General features: G+C 33.2%; 3 protein-coding genes across 3 annotated transcripts; all 3 read left to right on the top strand.

Annotated features, from left to right (window-relative positions):
• The first annotated feature begins 172 nt into the window (after nucleotides 1-172).
• LOC139092707 (DNA damage-regulated autophagy modulator protein 2) lies at nucleotides 173-1,409 on the top strand. The gene is made up of 4 exons (XM_070643224.1): nucleotides 173-376; nucleotides 439-560; nucleotides 626-821; nucleotides 881-1,409. The coding sequence occupies exons 1-4, from the start codon at nucleotides 312-314 to the stop codon at nucleotides 1,281-1,283; spliced, it is 786 nt and encodes a 261-aa protein (XP_070499325.1). The 5' UTR covers nucleotides 173-311; the 3' UTR covers nucleotides 1,284-1,409.
• Nucleotides 1,410-1,515: 106 nt separating this feature from the next.
• On the top strand, nucleotides 1,516-2,325 carry bisc (TM2 domain-containing protein 1 biscotti). The gene is made up of 3 exons (XM_070643336.1): nucleotides 1,516-1,804; nucleotides 1,869-2,023; nucleotides 2,079-2,325. The coding sequence occupies exons 1-3, from the start codon at nucleotides 1,539-1,541 to the stop codon at nucleotides 2,198-2,200; spliced, it is 543 nt and encodes a 180-aa protein (XP_070499437.1). The 5' UTR covers nucleotides 1,516-1,538; the 3' UTR covers nucleotides 2,201-2,325.
• Nucleotides 2,326-4,874: 2,549 nt separating this feature from the next.
• Nucleotides 4,875-18,054, top strand: LOC139092749 (uncharacterized). Its single transcript, XM_070643283.1, has 7 exons — nucleotides 4,875-5,097; nucleotides 5,284-5,440; nucleotides 14,465-14,700; nucleotides 15,516-15,814; nucleotides 15,935-16,127; nucleotides 17,258-17,429; nucleotides 17,486-18,054. Exons 1-7 carry the CDS (start codon nucleotides 4,877-4,879, stop codon nucleotides 17,666-17,668), a joined length of 1,461 nt encoding a protein of 486 aa, XP_070499384.1. The 5' UTR covers nucleotides 4,875-4,876; the 3' UTR covers nucleotides 17,669-18,054.
• Nucleotides 18,055-18,974: the final 920 nt, after the last annotated feature.

Genomic DNA, 18,974 nt, shown 5'->3' on the forward strand with positions numbered 1-18,974 from the left:
ATCCAATGGAATTTAGGCATTTTTCCTTATCTTTAGAACTAGATCCAAGTAATCCAATCATCTAGTTCACTGACCGTACAAAGTGTATTACATCAACCACCTTTTTACGAAAATGCGCTAAAAACATACAAAAGTCAGCTGTGGATATTCCCCAACCATCATTAATTGTTGTTTGGCTGCTATTTGTTATTGTAAAATAAGTGATTCATTGTCTCTGTGTACTACTTGAAATTTTTTTGTGAACTAAAATTGAAGAAAATTCAGTGAAATGAATTAGTCATAGGATTGAAGTGATAAGATTCAGTAGAAATATGTCTAAAATTTATTTATTGCCAATAAGTTGCTTCCTATTATTTCAACTAACATTTATAATAACGTGAGACGCAATTTGTGCAATTTTGTACCTTAAAAGTCATTAAATGCATCTTTTATTTTCAGGTACATCGCTTCAGTTCTTCAAAATCATGTAGTTCCAGATGTTCCTTACATATCGGATTCAGCAACTTATTCACCTGAATCGTGCATTTTCGGGCAATTAATAAATACTGGATGTGTTTTACGTATGGAAAATAATTGATTTTTCTGCATCAAATGATGTAATTCAAATTGCAATTTTCCTTTGTAGTGGGATTGACGATTTACATCCGTTATAGGCAGATAATTCACGTTACGGATCATCATGAATCATTAAAGGAACTTGTTGATAAAATAAATAAACGCAGTCTTTACGTCGGATTAGTATCATGTTATGGAATTAGTATTGTTGCTAATTTCCAGGAAACGAATGTACGTCCGATGCACTATGTAGGAGCTTTTTCTGCGTAAGTTAACTGGATTCTATATAATAAGTGCCTAAAAATAATATTTTATCTCATTTTAGTTTTGGCATGGGAACTCTATACTTTTGGTACCAAACCATCATATCACATAGACTTGAGCCATTCGTCTCAGTAAAGAGAGCTTTATATCGAATCATTTTGTCAGTATTTTGCACGATTTTCTTCTTTATTGTTGCCATTTGTGGTATAATTTCACATATTCTGTTCGAAGGAACAGATCCAAGACATTGGTATCCTAGTGATGGAGGCTGGCGCTATCATGTAGCTTCATCAGTTAGCGAATGGATTGTCGCTACAATTTTTAGTTTCTATATTTTATCATTTACTGATGAATTTAAGTTCATCCAATTTGAACATCCAGAAATATCCTTTGTGATTTTTGATGTAGAACAAGTTGACGTTAGAATGCTTGTTGAAAGTGCCGATGAAGAAGCTGATGCTTAAGGCTGATATATATAATCTCATACCAAAATAATAATGTAATATTTATCCCAGTCTTTGATATTTAGTAGTGTTATTAAATATTTAGTATTAAGGAAATAAACGGTAATAAAATATTTGAATTGAAAATTTTTGGGTTTCAATGATTGAGAATCCCCAAATGTGGGGAATCATTGAATATGGGCATTTTTCACGACTAGACCGACAAAGTTTAGCCTATATCACATTCGTTCAGAATATGTGCTAAAAACATAAACAATGGACAAGAAAGTGATATTGTTAATAATAGTTTTATCCTGTCCAATAGCCTTAGAATCTGCCACTGATTGTTCAAAACTACGTATCGGGCAGTTTATCTGTCCAGATCCAGACTCGTCATATGATTATATCGATAAAAATACACAGAGTATTAGAGGATGTACAAAAGAAGGAACTGCAAAAGTTCGGTGTATAGCAAGTGAAGGCATAATATGTGAGGATTCATCAAATAATACATTTTATAGTTCCATTCCATGTGAATACACGTAAGCATCAATCATGTTTATTGCCAAATAAATTTATATTCATTTTTATGTCCTCTAATAATAGAAATGGAAAGCACTTTGACGTTGCTCTGATTCTATCGATTTTCCTCGGCATGTTTGGTATCGATAGATTTTATTTAGGATATCCAGCTATTGGATGTTTTAAGTTATTCACATTAGGATTCATGTTCTTAGGACAATTAATCGACGTCATATTAAGTAAGTTCTAAGTTCTGGATGTTGTGATTATTAATAATCCTGAATCTCTTTCCAGTTGCATCTCAAATTGTTGGACCTGCTGATGGCTCTAACTACGTAATACCTTATTACGGCCCAAAATTGACGATCGTTCAAAGTAATAATTGGACATATAGAGTACCAACATGGTTCGATTAAATCTCTGATAAGTAGTCACATTAGGTATCAACTCGCTTACAAAGACTGTTCATTTTATTTATTTTTATGTAAATACCTACGGAAGTATGGAAATAAAATTTTTGACATTTATCGTAAACAACAAACATTTGGCAATTGTTTGACATTCAGGAAATAAAGAGTTATTGATACTTATACAATTTCTTTGGATTATGATGTAAAGTAAAGCCTGGCTACCTTGAAATCAAAATTGCAATATCAATTTTTCCTTTTTTTTTTGTTGTTTCCGTTCAAAAGAGCAAAGCAAAAAAATGTAATGTAATGGAACGGCATGAATATATTGAAATTTTCATTATCAAAGCTATAGGTTGCAGGAAAAGAAAGAGTACATGACAGTGGAACATGATTACATGTTATCTAAACATCAGACTCATAACGAATCGATCATAGCATTTGATTAGTAGACAAAGGATTTATATTTCGATTTAAGGCAGGTAGCATTTTCAATGTTGAGGTGAATGGCGTATTCATATACAATGAGTTATAGAAAGTAAAAGAGCATGCTGGAATAAGTGATTTAATGCGTATTATCTGAAATGAAAAATATAACGGTCAAAATATTTTCAAATTAGTTGATGAATGCGTACTATCTGAAATAAAACATAAAATAGATTTTATCAGATGCGTATTATCCACAATAAAAATCTAACAATCAAAATCAAATTAGTGAATGAGTGCGCATTATTTGAATTAGAATTATAACTGAAAAAATTTCAAATTAGTGAACACGTGCGTATTATCTGAAAATTTTGATCAAAATTTATTTAAATTTTAAATTGGTCGTTATTTATTTCAAACAGATAGAACATTGTAGACAAAGCAATCTTATAAGCTTTTCAAAAAAGTACGCTAAATTTATAATAAATATGGAAATTGAACAATCTGTACCAGAAGGATAGCGATCGTCAATTATATTTTATGATGATTTTATTGCAAAATTCTGTAATTGACCGATTATGCAGCTTTATAAGAAAGTATCATAATTCATTTACATGAAAAGTCATTGTATCCTATAATAAGAATCGATAAATATCAAATTTGCGAAATGGGACAGAATCACATCATTTTCTTATCAAATAAACATTTCTTTTCTTTCCATTTCATTCAAATTTTATGGAAATTAATCCGCGAATAAACAAAACTTTTGTTCATTGCTATGGTTTCAACGTAATAATTTTTTTGTGTCTGGTTACAGCACACAAAAAAAAAGAAGAAAAGAAATTCGGTCAGAATTTCCACGAGTTTTATTTATTATGTTGTAGAAAATTTTTCTCTTAATTCTTTTATAGAGGCGTAATAATTGTTTCTTATCTCTTGTTACTTTAAATTAATCATGAATCGAAGTTCTTTTATAGTAAATTTAATTTAGTGCCTTAATGTTAGTGAGAAATGAAGTGATCGTGCAGTTAATTTTTTACGATAAAACCGTTTTTCATTCATTTTCCATTCATTCAGGAGAAATGGGAATATTTAAGGAAGTATTGAAGTATTGTTGTGAGAAAGGACTTTCTGTAGACGCAGTTTTATGTGAAATTTTCTGATTATTGCTTTGTAACGGCTTTAAAAAACTTAAAATTTTGGCGATTTTCTACGTTTTGAATTTTTAACGGTCTTCAAAAATTTGAATTTTTCATTGTATTCCAATGTATTGAGACTTCAACGGTTTTAAAAAATTTAAATCACCAAGTGACCTTACAAAATTTGATCCAACTGGTTTTTTTAAACTTTAAATATTCAATGGATTTTAAAAATTATTCTCAACGGTTTTCAAAAGTTCTCGATTTTCGGCAATTTAGATTCAAATTTGTACCGGTTTTCAAAATTTGAAGACCTTCAAAATGTTAAAAATTTAACGGTTTTCAAAAATTTAAATTTTTTTGAACTTGAACTAGTTAAAAATTGAACTTGAACGTGTAACCTGTCAAATCTGACTAAAAGCTTTTCGTTGAAAATTAGCCATTTCAACAAAATTTTCCATTCCGTATGAAACTACCTAGAAGTATACAAAAAACAGCCAGACAAACTGCATCATTCAACTCACATTATTCTACAAAATTACATCCAAAAAATTATGTTTTTTAAGGGATTTTCCCCGATATGTTGACTATATATCGACATATATAGCAGGTGGAAACTTTGTGTTAATAGAATTTTTTTTACAAAAAAGGAAATAAAAAAAAAATCCAATTCCCAACATTGTGCTATAGAGTAGTATAGAATCAACTTTATTAGGAATAATATTGCTTCCATTTGTGCTGCACAGAACGGTTTTAGTTGAAGAAGTGAGGGCATTGATCTGTGTGTGACTGAATGTGGATAAACTTTCCAAATCATAATTTAATTCCATTCAAAATTTGTTTTGAAATAAAAATAAGCAGCATAGGAGCTTTTGCGTGTGTGCTTTTGCGAAAATAATAGAAATATACAATAATAGCAATGGATATCCAAGAAAGAAAGATTTGCATAAATATGAAAAGTTTGTATACAACAACAAAATATTGAATTGCAATAAAGTCATGGATGTATTTGACTAAACAAATTTATGAATAAACTACATAATACAGCTACTCATACACACAACAAAAGGATATATAGCATTAAGGAAAAAATTTGTTTCGTGTTAAGAAAATGTCTAGCATGCGACATCATAAGGCAAGTGACAGCCACAGTAGTAATAAAAGAATTCTTCGTAAACAATTATCAGTCGATCATGTAACGTCGAGCTTGAAGCACGCTTCAAGTAGTTCCGCACCAACAGATTTAAATAGTTTATTGTGGCAAGTAAATGAATCAAGTTTGAGGATTGCAGAAAGCAACGCGATTAAAAAGCGTGCAAGTGGCAATAATACTATAACCAAGTAAGTTCCAATTTGACCTAAATGTGTGGATTTACGATGAGATATTAAGTGCGTGATAAAGCGTGTATTTTCTCATTTATTTTACATTTATTGCCTTGTTCCTTAACGATATAATTTCTTCCTTTTTACTCCTATTCATTCATAAATTTCTCATGTTCTATATATGCTGTTGTGCTGTATGTACAGTCAAGACCTAATAAATAATTGTTTAAAAACAATGAAGAGTGCTACGAGTGAACAAACAGCTGTTAAGGCTAAGGACAAGATCAACATAAATATATTCTTGTCACATGATGTACAGGATGATGGATATAGTGATAATGAGGCAGCACCTCAAACCACTGTGAGTGTAAATGTCTGTTTCGTGCAAGTACTTTAATTACAATTTATCATGTGTGATAAAAGTTGCACTTTTTTTTACTTTAATTCCATTTTGTGTGCACAGAAGTAATTTAAAATTTTCACTTTTGACACCTCGATTTAATTTGCTTATCATAATTATTCATCTGTGCTTATCAATATGCTTTAATCATCACGAAAATTTATATTTAAATGCATTGGGGTGCAATACAACTTTTAGAGCTTTAATTGAGTTGTTTATTTGTTGGATATAAAATTGACATTTTTATTTTTGAAGTTCATTATTTGTAAATGCTAGGTAACAATGTTTGGAATCAATTATTAAACTCTATTTAAAGATTCTTTTTTTATTTTTGGCTAATTCTCAATTTTTAGTTTATTTCTGTTGAAAGCTTTTTTGATGAGCTTTTGAAATCACACGAGCAAAAATTTGAGCTTTATTTCCTCTAACACTCTCTTTCTATAAATTTATATTGCTGTAAACACGTGAGCGCTCTGCGAATCTATATCATGTCGACAGCACTCTATAGAATGTTTGAGAGACCGTGTTCTTATGGGTTTTGAAACCACGCCAAAGTAGAGTCACAAAGATATTTGAGACGATGCATACTCGTGTATCATGAACCGTATGCCATGAATTTAGGAATGTAATGAACCGTATGACATGTGTGGCTTCGTTCGAGGCTTATAATTAAATTCCGAAAAAAAGAGGTTGTTAACCACTGTCTAATTTGAATAGACAGAAATAAGATATAACTAATTAAAAGCAAGTTAATATCCAGTAAATGACTAGTTCTAGCAAATCGCTCAATTTCCCAGATTTCACTATCCTCAGACACCACAAATGCAATCTCTTACTAGGCTGTTAAAAATTTCACAATTTATCACTCCTTATAATCTCGGTCCCGATCTCCATCTCGAAAATTTGTCGATATCTTAATGCAAAACTTCAGCCTTTGATCGAACACTATTTATTTAAGTATTAAAACACTACCCTGACGAAGCAATGACGTGTTCTGTTAATAATCATGTCTGCATGACAACTCAAAAATCACATTGAAAAATTGTTCATGAATTTTCATTTCCTACGCTATAATTGTTAAATAACTCAATTTTCTTAGAATGCTTAGTAATAGTTTCTTAGCTATAGTTTTGAAAATTCATTTCCTTTAGTTAGAATTTGAATGGTCACTCCAGAGGCAAAGCCTGCCTTTGAAGAGTCTTTATTTAAAAATTTCATTCTTTAATAGCACTGTAATCCAAACAGTTTTCCGCGGCAAACTAATGATCATGCCTTGAACTACATGCTGTTTCGGCCGTGGTCCTGGCTATCAAAAATTTTTGGACAAAATCACCTCATGAGGGTTTTAAACTACAAAACCACCTCTTTGGTTTAAGGCAGTGGTGGACAATCTTTTGTCTGGCACGGCTAGTCTTCATGGTTAGCAATGGTCGAAACTGCATAGCAGTGTGTCGCGGCACATAGTTTGCCTATTACTGGTTTATGCTATTAACACAGATATCATTCCAAAGTGATTAAATCAAAGTTCATTTCATGCTGCATGTCATGTTTAGTTCTAATGAACAATTTCCGATATTTCTTTAATCTTTATCCTTAGCATGCATTGATTCCGATTGTCTCTATTATCGTAAACAGCATTTTATTGAGAGATAATCAGCAGTAATATTTTCAATAAATCGAAAGATATCATTAAGTGACTGGTAGAGATCGAAACTACATAAAAAGCTTATCGCAAAAGCTTCAAAAGTCAAGCACTTCCATAATTCCTTTCACTTAAGCAATCACAGTGCAAAAACATGGATATTCAATCAATTTATTTGCAATTTCACATCAATTCGATATTATTAAGTTTTCAGCATATCCGAAATTTTTGTGTCGGGGAAATCCAGCACAGAGAATATTTTTGGCATTAAAGCTCTTCGAGAAAATCAATTTATCACAAAACCCAAAAATTTATTTTTCTGTTATTTATTGACTGTGGCTTAAATTTACTGAATATATGCACGGAATCGGAGCTTCAATTCAAGGTTCTTCCTCTCCATGACGCTTTACTGTCTTTTACGATTTGCGGAAAATTTTTCCATTTCTATGACATTCACGGTATTCTAAGTTGCTGCTACATATTTCTATATTTTTTATATTCTCTGCCTACCTGTGCCTTCTCTATCATCCATAAATTTAATCACTGAGCGAAATATTTTCACGATATGAAAATGAAATTCCTTCTTATAGCTTTCATTAAAGCCTTAAATGCCATCATGTTCATTAATATTTATTGTGCCTATTCAAAGCTTAATGAAATTTTTTAGATGCCTCGATTAGAATTTGTGCTTTGAATTTGCTAGCAGTAACATCGCTGAGATGTAACAAGTTTGTTGTTCATTTATGTAGATAGTTAAGCTTAGTTCATGCTGGTAACATTGTGTATGGGAATTGGCGATCAAAGTGATTGCATTCTGAAATATTATATCAAGAAAATATTAAAAATTGAAGCTGAAATAAACAGCTTATGATCCTGAGCAACTGAATTTTGTATCCAGACGAGAGTGGGTCAGAGATTTATATAAGCCGGATGAAGCGGAATCCCATGACCCGTAAAAAAAATAAATTTTGAGGTCTAGAAAATTTTTAAGGCTTAAGACACTTATCCACTTAAGGCTCATTGCGTTAAAAAGGCGAAAAAGTGCTAGCCAGAGCAACAGTGTTTCCTCAGCATTGAATTGACCGAGCAACGTCGATGTCACGAACATTTTATTCTCTCGTATTTGAGCATTTGTGTTAGGTATTTACCGGACTAGACAATAATAAGATAATGTAAAAAAATGTCACTTGATCGTTTGGGATGATCATGACCGTTAATATTAGTCAAGTACTTTACACTCGATCACAAGACATAGTTTTAAATCCCTTCTGAACAAAAGTTTCTTCTAAAATTCCAAGCAGAATATAACAATTTTTATTAACCACAATAATAAAGCACACTTACCTTTGTAAGCAACATAAAAGACGCTTCATAAACTGATTATATTCAAGGTTGTGACTGTGTATGACTACAAACTATAAATAAAATCCCCCAAAAAAATAAATTGACTCTTACCCCTAACCTTCAAGACAAAATGATTTTCATTTCCTGCATAAAATTCACATCAAATTTATTTGATATATTTAAGGTCAATTCCACCATATTTTGTACCTTGCCTATCAGCTGCAACAACCCATAGTAACAAGTCTCGATCCACACCCCTACAAATTTTATCTTACTTTACTCAATATACTCAATCTATAGTATTGCATGTGCTAAACTATTGAATGGATTTCTATTTCCAAACAGCACATGCAGTACAATCTAATAGTTCGATTAGGCGCAATTTTTGAGTACGAAAGGGAAAGTACAGAAAATAAACTAGTGTATCGGGTAGAAACCCAATGCGGATATATTCACACCGTCCCATAAAAAGTCTCGTGAGTAGGCCAAGCTTCGCTTGGCAAATGTTTGAGGAATCAGGCTCCTACATAGCTTCGCTTGGCAAATGTTTGAGGAATCAGGCTGCCTACCGGGTGCAAGCTTCGCTTGGCACATGTTTGAGGGATCAGGCTCCAGCGTAAAGCTTCGCTTGGCACATTTGAGGAAATCCAGTGGATAGGCCAAGCTTCGCTTGGCAAATGTTTGAGGAATCAGGCTCCAGCGGGTAGGCCAAGCTTCGCTTGGCACATGTATGAGGGTTCAGGCTCCAGCGGGTAGTCCAAGCTTCGCTTGGCAAATGTTTGAGGAATCAGGCTCCAGCGGATAGGCCAAGCTTCGATTGGTAAATGTTTGAGGAATCAGGCTCCAGCGGGTAGGCTAAGCTTCGCTTGGCACATGTATGAGGGTTCAGGCTCCAGCGGGTAGGCCAAGCTTCGCTTGGCAAATGTTTGAGGGATCAGGCTCCAGGGCAAGCTTCGCTTGGCACATGTTTGAGGGATCAGGCTCCAGCGGGTAGGCCAAGCTTCGCTTGGCACATGTTTGAGGAATCACAGCGGGTAGGAGCTTCGCTTGGCACATGTTTGAGGAATCAGGCTCCAGCGGTAGGAGTCGCTTGGCACATGTTTGAGGAATCAGGCTCCAGCGGATAGGCCAATCGCTTGCACATGTTTGAGGAATCAGACTCCAGCGGATAGGCCAAGCTTTTGCAAATGTTTGAGGAATCAGGCTCCAGGGGTAGGCCAAGCTTCGCTTGGCACATGTATGAGGGTTCAGGCTCCACGGGTAGGTGCTTCGCTTGAGCAAATGTTTGGATCAGGCTCCAGCGGGTGGGAATTCGCTTGGCAATGTTTGAGGGATCAGGCTCCCGGGTTAGCTTCGCTTGGCACATGTTTGAGGAATCAGGCTCCACGGGTGAGCAAGCTTCGCTTGGTATGTTTGAGGACTAGGCTCCAGATAATAGGCCAAGCTTCGCTTGGCACATGTTTGGGATCAGACTCAGCGGGTAGGCCAAGCTTCGCTTGGCACATATGAGGGTTCAAGAACAGCGGGTAGGCCGCTTCGCTTGGCAAATGTTTGAGGGATCAGGCTCCTTCTGTAACAAAAGCTTCGCTTGGCACATGTATGAGGGTTCAGGCTAGGGTATAACAAGCTTCGCTTGGCACATGTTTGAGGGATCAGGCTCCTTTGTTAGGCCAAGCTTCGCTTCATGTTTGAGGGATCAGGCTCCAGCGGGTAGGCCAAGCTTGTGGCACATGTTTGACTACAAACTATAAATAAAATCCCCCAGAAAAAATAAATTGACTCTTACCCCTAACCTTCAAGACAAAATGATTTTCATTTCCTGCATAAAATTCACATCAAATTTATTTGATATATTTAAGGTCAATTCCACCATATTTTGTACCTTCTATCAGCTGCAACAACCCATAGTAACAAGTCTCGATCCACACCCCTACAAATTTTATCTTACTTTACTCAATACTCAATCTATAGTGTGTTTATTGCATGTGCTGCTTACTATTGAATGGATTTCTATTTCCAAACGCCTCACCAACAGCATCTGTTTTTTGATTATGGTACAATCTAATAGTTCGATTAGGCGCAATTTTTGAGTACGAAAGGGAAAGTACAGAAAATAAATTAAAAATTCGTTACCAAATCAACGCGGAACAAAAAAATGGAAAATAAGCATAGGGAAAAGTTGTTTAGAATAACAACGAAAACGGAAAAAGGTGTTCATTTGCATTTATGACACTAAACAGCAGTATGTTATGCCACCCATATGCTCATACATGTGTATTAGTGGCTGTCGATTTCCAAAACTGTGTCAATAGAGTTTATTCATCGATTCTGACTGTAAATGCTTCATTTTCAATATTTTTTTTCTTACATACTCCTTAAATCTGTCTCATAAAAAGTTCAAAGAATGTAAGGAAGAATAAGTTAAGACATGCCATGAAGAAAAGTTAAGTTTAACTTTATTCAACAGCTGTTTTCAGCACAAAAGAAATGGAAAAGTTTGCAAAACATAAAAATATTTTTTTATTTGACATGCTGAATGAATTGTTACCAATATATACAAATTTAAGCCTATCCATGCTCCAATTTTTTATTTCTATGCATTCCATGTTGGTGTTTTACATAACAAAGGATATTGGGGTTGTTTGTAAATGATATCTAACAATATGCCATAACTTTTGGTCAAAACGTTCACGGCGTTAAAATAGAGAAAATGGGGCTCTTAGACCAGCATGACTCTAGCACGGGTTCGAAGTCACAGACCGACTTTTTCAAGCCGCGTGCCATTTGTATGGACTAACTGTTATGTTTTGTTGTCAACTGGGTAATAAGCTGGAGATAAGAAGCTCCAGATTGTCCCTAGAATATTTGATATCGCAATAAGAGAATTGATTTGTAGCCGATGGAATCCAAGATATGATTCTACGAATCCAAAGATATACGTTTGAACGGAGCCTCTCGTACTCAAATTTCTATCTTTGAGAATCTAGTTGATACTTTAGTAAAACTACCGAAATAAGAACACAGCTGCTTCTTGGTTCTCAATGAACTATCAGCTTGGTACCGGTTTGAACAGCATTTCAATTAAGATATACAGATCCCCGGGATCTCTGTAAAGTAAGGGTTTTCAATATCATTGTGCGAGAAATCTGGCGAATCTTCATTTGTTTAACTATTAATAGCCTAGAAACGAAACGTATAAAACGCTTCATTTGTTCTCGTTCATCCCTTTAAAGTATTATCTCCATCCAAAAAAATTCTATTTCTCCCTATTAATGCATATTGCAGCCTGTAAGAAAGGTTCATAAACCAATTTATTCCGTGACGTCATCCATGTACGGTCCCCATTTTCTTTATGATTTTTCATATTTTTTCATGTTTTCAAGCCTTTGAAATTTTCACATTTGTAATAATTGATTCAAAGCGACTAGCTGCTTGAATTTAATTTCTGTGAATTTTCGGATAGTTAAATCTGTGACTGTGGAAAGAAGATTGTACTGTTTTAAGAGATTTACTCATTTACTACTTTTTATTTACATTCTTAGAAATTTTTGGTGCTTTTTTTTGTGTGTGCGAATTTTTTCACTAATTTAATTTTGGACTAATCGAAAGCAGATGCCTAAAAATACAAAAGTTAGTATTGAGGGAAATTTATGATTTGATGAAAGTTTAGCAATAACTTTTTGCAGAGATTTCGTTTGATCTTAGAAACTGCCTGAAATAAATTCTCATTCATTTTGGATGCAATTTGCCTAGTGCCAACAGATCGCAAAAGTATTTAAAATTCAATAACGTCATTTTCTTTGGAATGGATTGTCTAAAACTAAGTCATTGATTATTAATAGTAAGCTATGTACAATCATTTCTTATGGCTTGATATTCGCTCATGAACTTCATTTTCATGGAATAAAAATTTGTGTCTATTTTATTGAGGATAATGAAATAAATAGAGGCACCAATTTGTTTTGGAAGTCATTCATTTTTGCAACATTCAAGTTATACATAATTTAAACCTTTTTTGCCTTCATTTTTGCATTTAATAAGTAGCTCAAAGTTCGAGAAGGACTTAATGTCAAGACTACTGTTATTATGAAAAATTCGGTTCGATTTTTTGCGATTTTCTCGATTTCATAAAATACAATTTAGGAGTCTAGATAGTTTGTGCTTAGGAACCAGAAAAGTCGAAAATTTGGTACCAGTCAAGAGTAAGGCTAGTGATCAAATCAGATTAAATTTTAGTTTAACATAAAGGAAAAACATAGTGCGTCCCACACCATATTTTGGATCTTCTCTGTTATTTGTGCTCTACGTGATATTTACATGAAAATATAAGAATAGAAGTGTTTTACCAAAGAAGGAACATGGCAAATAAATAGCCTAAAATATGACCTCCGAACGACTTGACTCTGATCTGCAAATCTGTCATCTGATCTAGCCTGAAAACAGCGTCAAGCTGGTGTCTGTTTTTTGGCCATTTCAATGATATGTACTTTCTAGGTACTTTTTAAACAATGAATGTCATTTTGAACCAGATATGATTTCATTGTTATTGCTTTGGATGTCAGAAAAACTAACTAGTCAAATACAAAATTTTGCAAGATCATAGACAAATCCATTTGTTGTTCTTTTGAGGCCATTCACTTGTTACGTTATGCAAGTCAGACCTCTCGTAGAACTTCCGAAATAACTTCCCCTTATAATCAAACCAAAATATTCGATAGCTAACTATTTATTTTGATCTAGATAAAGAAATTCTTGGGGTTTGCTCAACCACAAAATTCAAATCAGCCATAAATTATATACCTTCTAAGAATAAAGCACATGTTGTGTTTCCTTAACTTTGACACATGAAAATTGGATTTTTACCGATTTTTAATTTACTATGTGTCTATATGACTAGGCATTATAGCAATACATAATTCGAAAAATTACTAATATGCGTTTTTCCATATTTAATGGAAATTTGAAACATGCTGGAATGTTTAAATAAAATTTCAATTTAAATGTCATGAAATTCAATTCCAAATTCTTCAAATTTTCAATTAATAAGCCGTAAACAACCCCGATGAAATGCAAAAGCATAGATTGACATCCTACATATAAGCTCATATCAAATTTTCTGTATTGATTTAACAAATTCTGACATCTTGTATGAAAATTTTGTGAAAATGAAAACATTTAGTGATGATCTATTTATGATAATATGTGTATGGGAGCTGGAATGTGCCAAAAAACATTTAATTCATTTTTTATTAGAGCATAAGAGGGAAATCGTCAATTTTCACTTTCTAATATTTCGAGAACAAATTGTTCTACAACAGGATATTGGATTTACAGTTGTGATTCCCGGTGGAATAAAATTGGTACGAATTGTCGAAAATTCACAAATTATTTAATTAGCTTATATTCCTGTAAACCTAGCATAAACTCTAGATAAATCATCCAGATTAAGCTTGCGACTTACAGATCATCATGTTAATGACCATCAATCTCATGGATTTATATCCATCCATTTAATTCGCTTACGAGTGTCGAGTCTCAAATCATTCCGCCATAAATACTAACTTTTTATTTTTACATAAAATTTCATTTTAAGTAACTTCTTTCATTTCCTAGAAAAAGGTAACAATGCTTTCGCATTTAAAGTAGTTGTGCTGCAAATAAAGTCCTGAATAAAAGCTCATTTAAGTTCTCGACATGATAAAGAAATCGTCTTGAACTAAAGTTTTACAATTTCACATTGCATGAAATAAAAGGGCTGTCATTTGGGCTGACATGTAGCGACACTATAGAACATTTCATTTAAAAAACTTTGTGTTTACACGTAATGCTCACGTAACACCTTTTTAAATGTATATAATGTACAGCATATATTTAGATTCACGATTATTCACATGACATGAGAACAATTTCTTGTTCAAGTTTAGTGCAATGTCAAGGATATTTTGTGACGTAAATAATGCATTGTAATTTCTTTCATGTCCGCCAACGCATATGTGCAGCATAAGCCTCCAACATCATCATCATCATCATCAACAAATGTTGCATTGAAAAATTCAAATACAGCAAACATCGAAACATCGTCAAGTTCAGCGAACGGTAGATTATCAGCAAGTTCTCGACGTGCACAATTTTCAGCAAGCAGACGAATTATGAGTGCCCCAATTCGTCCAATAAATATTGTTAATACAGACGACTCAAAAAACAAGAGAAAAGTGAGAAAGAAAAAGGTTATAAGGTAAGTGAAAATTATTGAACGGAAACACGAAAACGATTTAAAATTATTGACTTCCACGCTGAAAATAGGGATTGCTTATTAAGGACAATTTAGTTGAACAATCAAGTGAGGCATAGCACAGATTGAACTTTTGAGGTTAAATGAAATGTCCATATGTATTTAGGAGACTGAGAAAACAATGACACGACAATTGTATATCCTAGGACAGTGCAGCTCAAACTATGCTTCAATAAATCTCAATTTTTCTAGAATTATTCACTATGCATAGTATTCCGTTGGGAGCGGGTGACGGACAATTTGGGTGATAAGTGACAAAGTTGACAAACTCTGTCACCAGAGTTGAAGGCTTTGAGTATTGACTAATCGTAACCTGCTCCACTCAGGACTCCTTTCTAAAATCAGTCATAATATTACTATCCGTGTACAGTTCGGGATATTATTCCAATTTATTGTACCTATCCTGCTGTAAATTGTCCACAAAACTGCAAATTTTTATCATTTTATAACAGCGTGGAAGTTCATGATACTACCTTAAAAGTAACTCAGGTGCTTTACTCATTGGCTTTAATTCATCATTTTAAAAAGACTGCAAAAAAGTAGCAATTCTTCATTTTTTTTAAATCAAATTTATTGAATTTTTCTTTAACTTATTTTTATGTATAATTTTATATTTTTCTGTCATCGCTTATTCATTTCAAACTGCATACTTTTTGCTCTTTCATTCGTCACGCAAACATTTTAAAAATGCATTAATCCAAAAAAAAATCATGAAATCATGCATGACAAAAATTTAGAGTCAATTTAACACTCAATAGGGACAAGGATATTGACGAGTCACCAGACGAGTATGCTGAAGAATTGGAGGATATGAAGAACGCTTTACTTGTCCCTAAAGGTACAACAAAAAAGCCTCCACCACAACAGATGCGATCACGTACAATATTGGGATGTGATCAAATCGGAATTGAAACGCTTGTGTCGATGATCAATTCAGGTGAAAGTGACTCGGAAAAAGAAGGTGAGAAGGATAAGGACAAAGAAAAGGAACTTCCAACACCACAAACTATCATCAAGAATGATGCACCGAGAATTCGGTCGATGCTGCGTAAAACTGGTAAAGTATTTGATTTTTTAAGAAAATCAGCTGATGCATTGCCTTATCTACTCCATATCAAGCACCTCTGTCTCTAAGAAAACCTTTTGTACTAATCATAAAGTTTGTCTACATTTTTAGTGTCATTCCAAGAAGACGATTCGCAGTTGGCAGGAGCCCTTATTGGAAAGGATGGATATAATATTCGCAGGAACTCTGTGGTTCCATTCGCAGGTCGAATGAGAAACACACGGAATTTATTTGGTCAAGAAATTTGTAATCTTTATATGAACACAAATAATAATAATAACAGCAGCACCAGTAGCAATAATAGGTGGGTATTGAGCGTTTAACCAGAAATTTTTGAGGATTTTAAATCAAAGAATGAGTCCAATCTCAACAAATCCCCTAAGGTACTCGCCTTGTAAGTAAATTTTCGCCTTTGAAAGGACCTTCTAGTAACCGGGGCTTCGTAAAGCTAATTTTTAAGAAGCTTTTACCAAACCTGAATTCATAAAGACTAGATTATTCCCTAATAACATATGTAGAGCATTGTGGATCATAATATTTTATGTAATTCCGAGTGTTACCAGACTCTTTGATCGACATTGATTTTCTGTATGATTATTGTCACCATCTAAATTTATATTTAAACATAAGCTGTGCCAATTACCACAAAAATGATCATAATTTTTTGTCAAAAAGCACCAATTTTACATAGATGGCGCATTTATGCAGGAAGACTAAAAATATTTTTTTATTACATCAATAATTCAAGTTTTCTGATAGAAATTTTTGGCAAAAATTATGAAGCATGATCTGTAATTATGCACAGTTTCAGTATAAGCTGTATATTAGCTAAGGACAAACTTACCAATTATACGGAATGATAACATCATTCAAAGATATTTCAATTATTATCTTTGGGAATATACAGACAAATCCATTTAAAAGGTACATATTATGAGAAATATTTGGTAGAGTTAGGACTTTATTACTCAAAGGTCTTGGGCTTACTTTCAAGTCAGGTAATATTGGAATTTTATTTCACTGATTTAGTCATGAAACTTGGTTTATAAATTGGGTACTGTATAAAACTTTTATTAGACCTTAAAGATAAGCTTGTATTTTGACCTAGAATCGAAATTAGACTTAAAATTCTGAATCCTACAGATAACTCTTGGTTTTATCAAAGTGAGGCATTCTAACATACCTACTCAATTCTTGATTTATCTCACAACGGACTTTTGGAGTCCGAACTCCAAAAAGCGCCTCCACTATCGTGTAATGCCAACTCTGGTCTCAGTCCCATCCTCGAACTCGGTCACGGTCTCAAAAAATTGTCAAAAACTGAGACTTCCGAAAACCTTTGAAAATTCCTAAGGAATGTCTAGTAGGATAAAGTTCAGTTCTTTAATGTTTCAATTCATACTAATAAAGTGTCATTTAATGAATTTATTACAGTACTGAAGAGCAGCAGCAAGCACCAAAGAATGAAAATGATTTGTACACTTCAAATCAACCACAAGAAGAGACGACCATAATTAAAGAGAAGCCAAAAACTAAAACGAAACTTTTTAATGGAACGTCTGAAGAGAAAAGATCTCAGGATTTACTGACACAGCCACGCGAGGAGGTAAAAAGCAAATTGTAGGAAAAATATGATGATATAAAGTTATGATTGTCCTTTAGGAATGCTGGAGATTATATGAAAAGATGAAGAAGACAGGCTTGAACATATCTTATGATACAATTCTACGAGGAATTCTAAAGCCAAGTGAATTGAGATTGCTGGAAAAGCAGAAGAAGCTACTCGGCGACATTGAAGAGAAGAATTTGGAATATCGTGAATTGGAAAAAGCTGAAACGCAATAAAAGTTTTTTTCATACTCGACTTTTTATCCAAGTATAACTTTTAGACATAAAATAATCATTTCTAATGAAATGGAAGCACATTGCCACATAAGCTATGCATTTAGCTTCAGTTATAGACGAGTACAAGTAATTGAATTTAAAGGAAGTAACTTGGAATGAGAAATGAATTGTTGTTAAGTTGTGAAGAAAATTTTATTTTGTGAACTGAGACACAAAAAAGTTTAGATTGAGGAGAGGCTAAATAAAAATTGTTGGAAATTCCCACACGAAATCTTTTGTTCCTATAAGGATAAAATTAGTTGAAAAAAAGTTCTTGTTATGTTTAAAAGAATGGTAAATTTTGTTGTTGTATTTCACTCACATTTTAGTGACACTTTGTTGTTTATGTTGATGATTAAAAGAATATTGAATAAAAAACAATTACTTAGTTTGAGGTTTAATCTTATTGCAAAATTGAGGATTTGAGGTCATTGTTCCCTATTATGAAATCTTCTTGAATTTAAAGAGCATCGGCACAGGTTGAGATTTTGTCTAACCGACGATCAAGTTCTCAATATAATTAGAGTCAGATATGTTCTAACGAAGACCGGACAGTTGACAAGATCATTCAATTGGCACTTACTAAGTAGATCGCGTCTGGTTTTAGCTATTTTGGTCTTTATTCCGCTTTGTGGAAAAATTTCCAGTATCTGCAGGTATTCAAAGACATCTTGATGAATTTTGATGAAAATTTAACACATCTCATCGAAAATATTTGTAACAATTCGACTGGTGATTTTTGACATTCGAGGCTATTGACTAGCTGTCTGCTCCTTTGATAATATGTCGTAGGGTTCGTTCCTTTATTGCATAATTTTATGACGTAACAAAATCTCGACTCTCCCTAAGATCGATACTTAATAAGATTCCAAACTCAAATATACTCCTCAAAGCAGATCAAAGAGAGGGTTAAATGGTTTTAAGAGGGATTCAGAGTTTGTTTATTCTGCTTCAAATTGTATTTTTATAAATTTCCGAACCAAGTTCTTTCAAAAATTTTACAACTTTTTAATTTTTCAGAAGTAGCTATCAAAGTCATCTGCAGCTATAATTACCAATATCATATTTTTATCGACCTCAAAAACAAATAAAAGATATTAATTTAATGATTTTCATAAAATTATCAAAAGCTACTTTTAAATTCCATCAAAAATAAATTAATGACATAATTTGGAAGGTGGTGAATAAATTGGAGTCTCAAAATTAATCATCATAGTTTTAAATAAAGCAATAAACGAATTATTATGAGATGCAAATTTTATTGAAT

Source organism: Chironomus tepperi, unplaced genomic scaffold (assembly GCF_022539635.2).
Source record: "Chironomus tepperi strain 1889 unplaced genomic scaffold, CSIRO-AGI_Ctep_v1 contig_309, whole genome shotgun sequence".
In the NCBI taxonomy this organism is placed as follows: Eukaryota; Metazoa; Arthropoda; class Insecta; order Diptera; family Chironomidae; genus Chironomus; species Chironomus tepperi.

What these genes read in the sequence shown, in the direction of transcription:
- bisc (XM_070643336.1), top strand. Translation starts at nt 1,539, where the DNA reads ATGGACAAGAAAGTGATATTGTTAATAATAGTTTTATCCTGTCCAATA. An exon ending in TCCATTCCATGTGAATACAC is followed by an intron (nt 1,805 to 1,868) that starts GTAAGCATCAAT and finishes CTCTAATAATAG; the next exon opens with AAATGGAAAGCACTTTGACG. An exon ending in ATTAATCGACGTCATATTAA is followed by an intron (nt 2,024 to 2,078) that starts GTAAGTTCTAAG and finishes ATCTCTTTCCAG; the next exon opens with TTGCATCTCAAATTGTTGGA.
- LOC139092707 (XM_070643224.1), top strand. Translation starts at nt 312, where the DNA reads ATGTCTAAAATTTATTTATTGCCAATAAGTTGCTTCCTATTATTTCAA. An exon ending in CAACTAACATTTATAATAAC is followed by an intron (nt 377 to 438) that starts GTGAGACGCAAT and finishes TTTTATTTTCAG; the next exon opens with GTACATCGCTTCAGTTCTTC. An exon ending in AAATACTGGATGTGTTTTAC is followed by an intron (nt 561 to 625) that starts GTATGGAAAATA and finishes TTTCCTTTGTAG; the next exon opens with TGGGATTGACGATTTACATC.
- LOC139092749 (XM_070643283.1), top strand. Translation starts at nt 4,877, where the DNA reads ATGCGACATCATAAGGCAAGTGACAGCCACAGTAGTAATAAAAGAATT. An exon ending in GTCGATGCTGCGTAAAACTG is followed by an intron (nt 15,815 to 15,934) that starts GTAAAGTATTTG and finishes CTACATTTTTAG; the next exon opens with TGTCATTCCAAGAAGACGAT. An exon ending in TGACACAGCCACGCGAGGAG is followed by an intron (nt 17,430 to 17,485) that starts GTAAAAAGCAAA and finishes ATTGTCCTTTAG; the next exon opens with GAATGCTGGAGATTATATGA.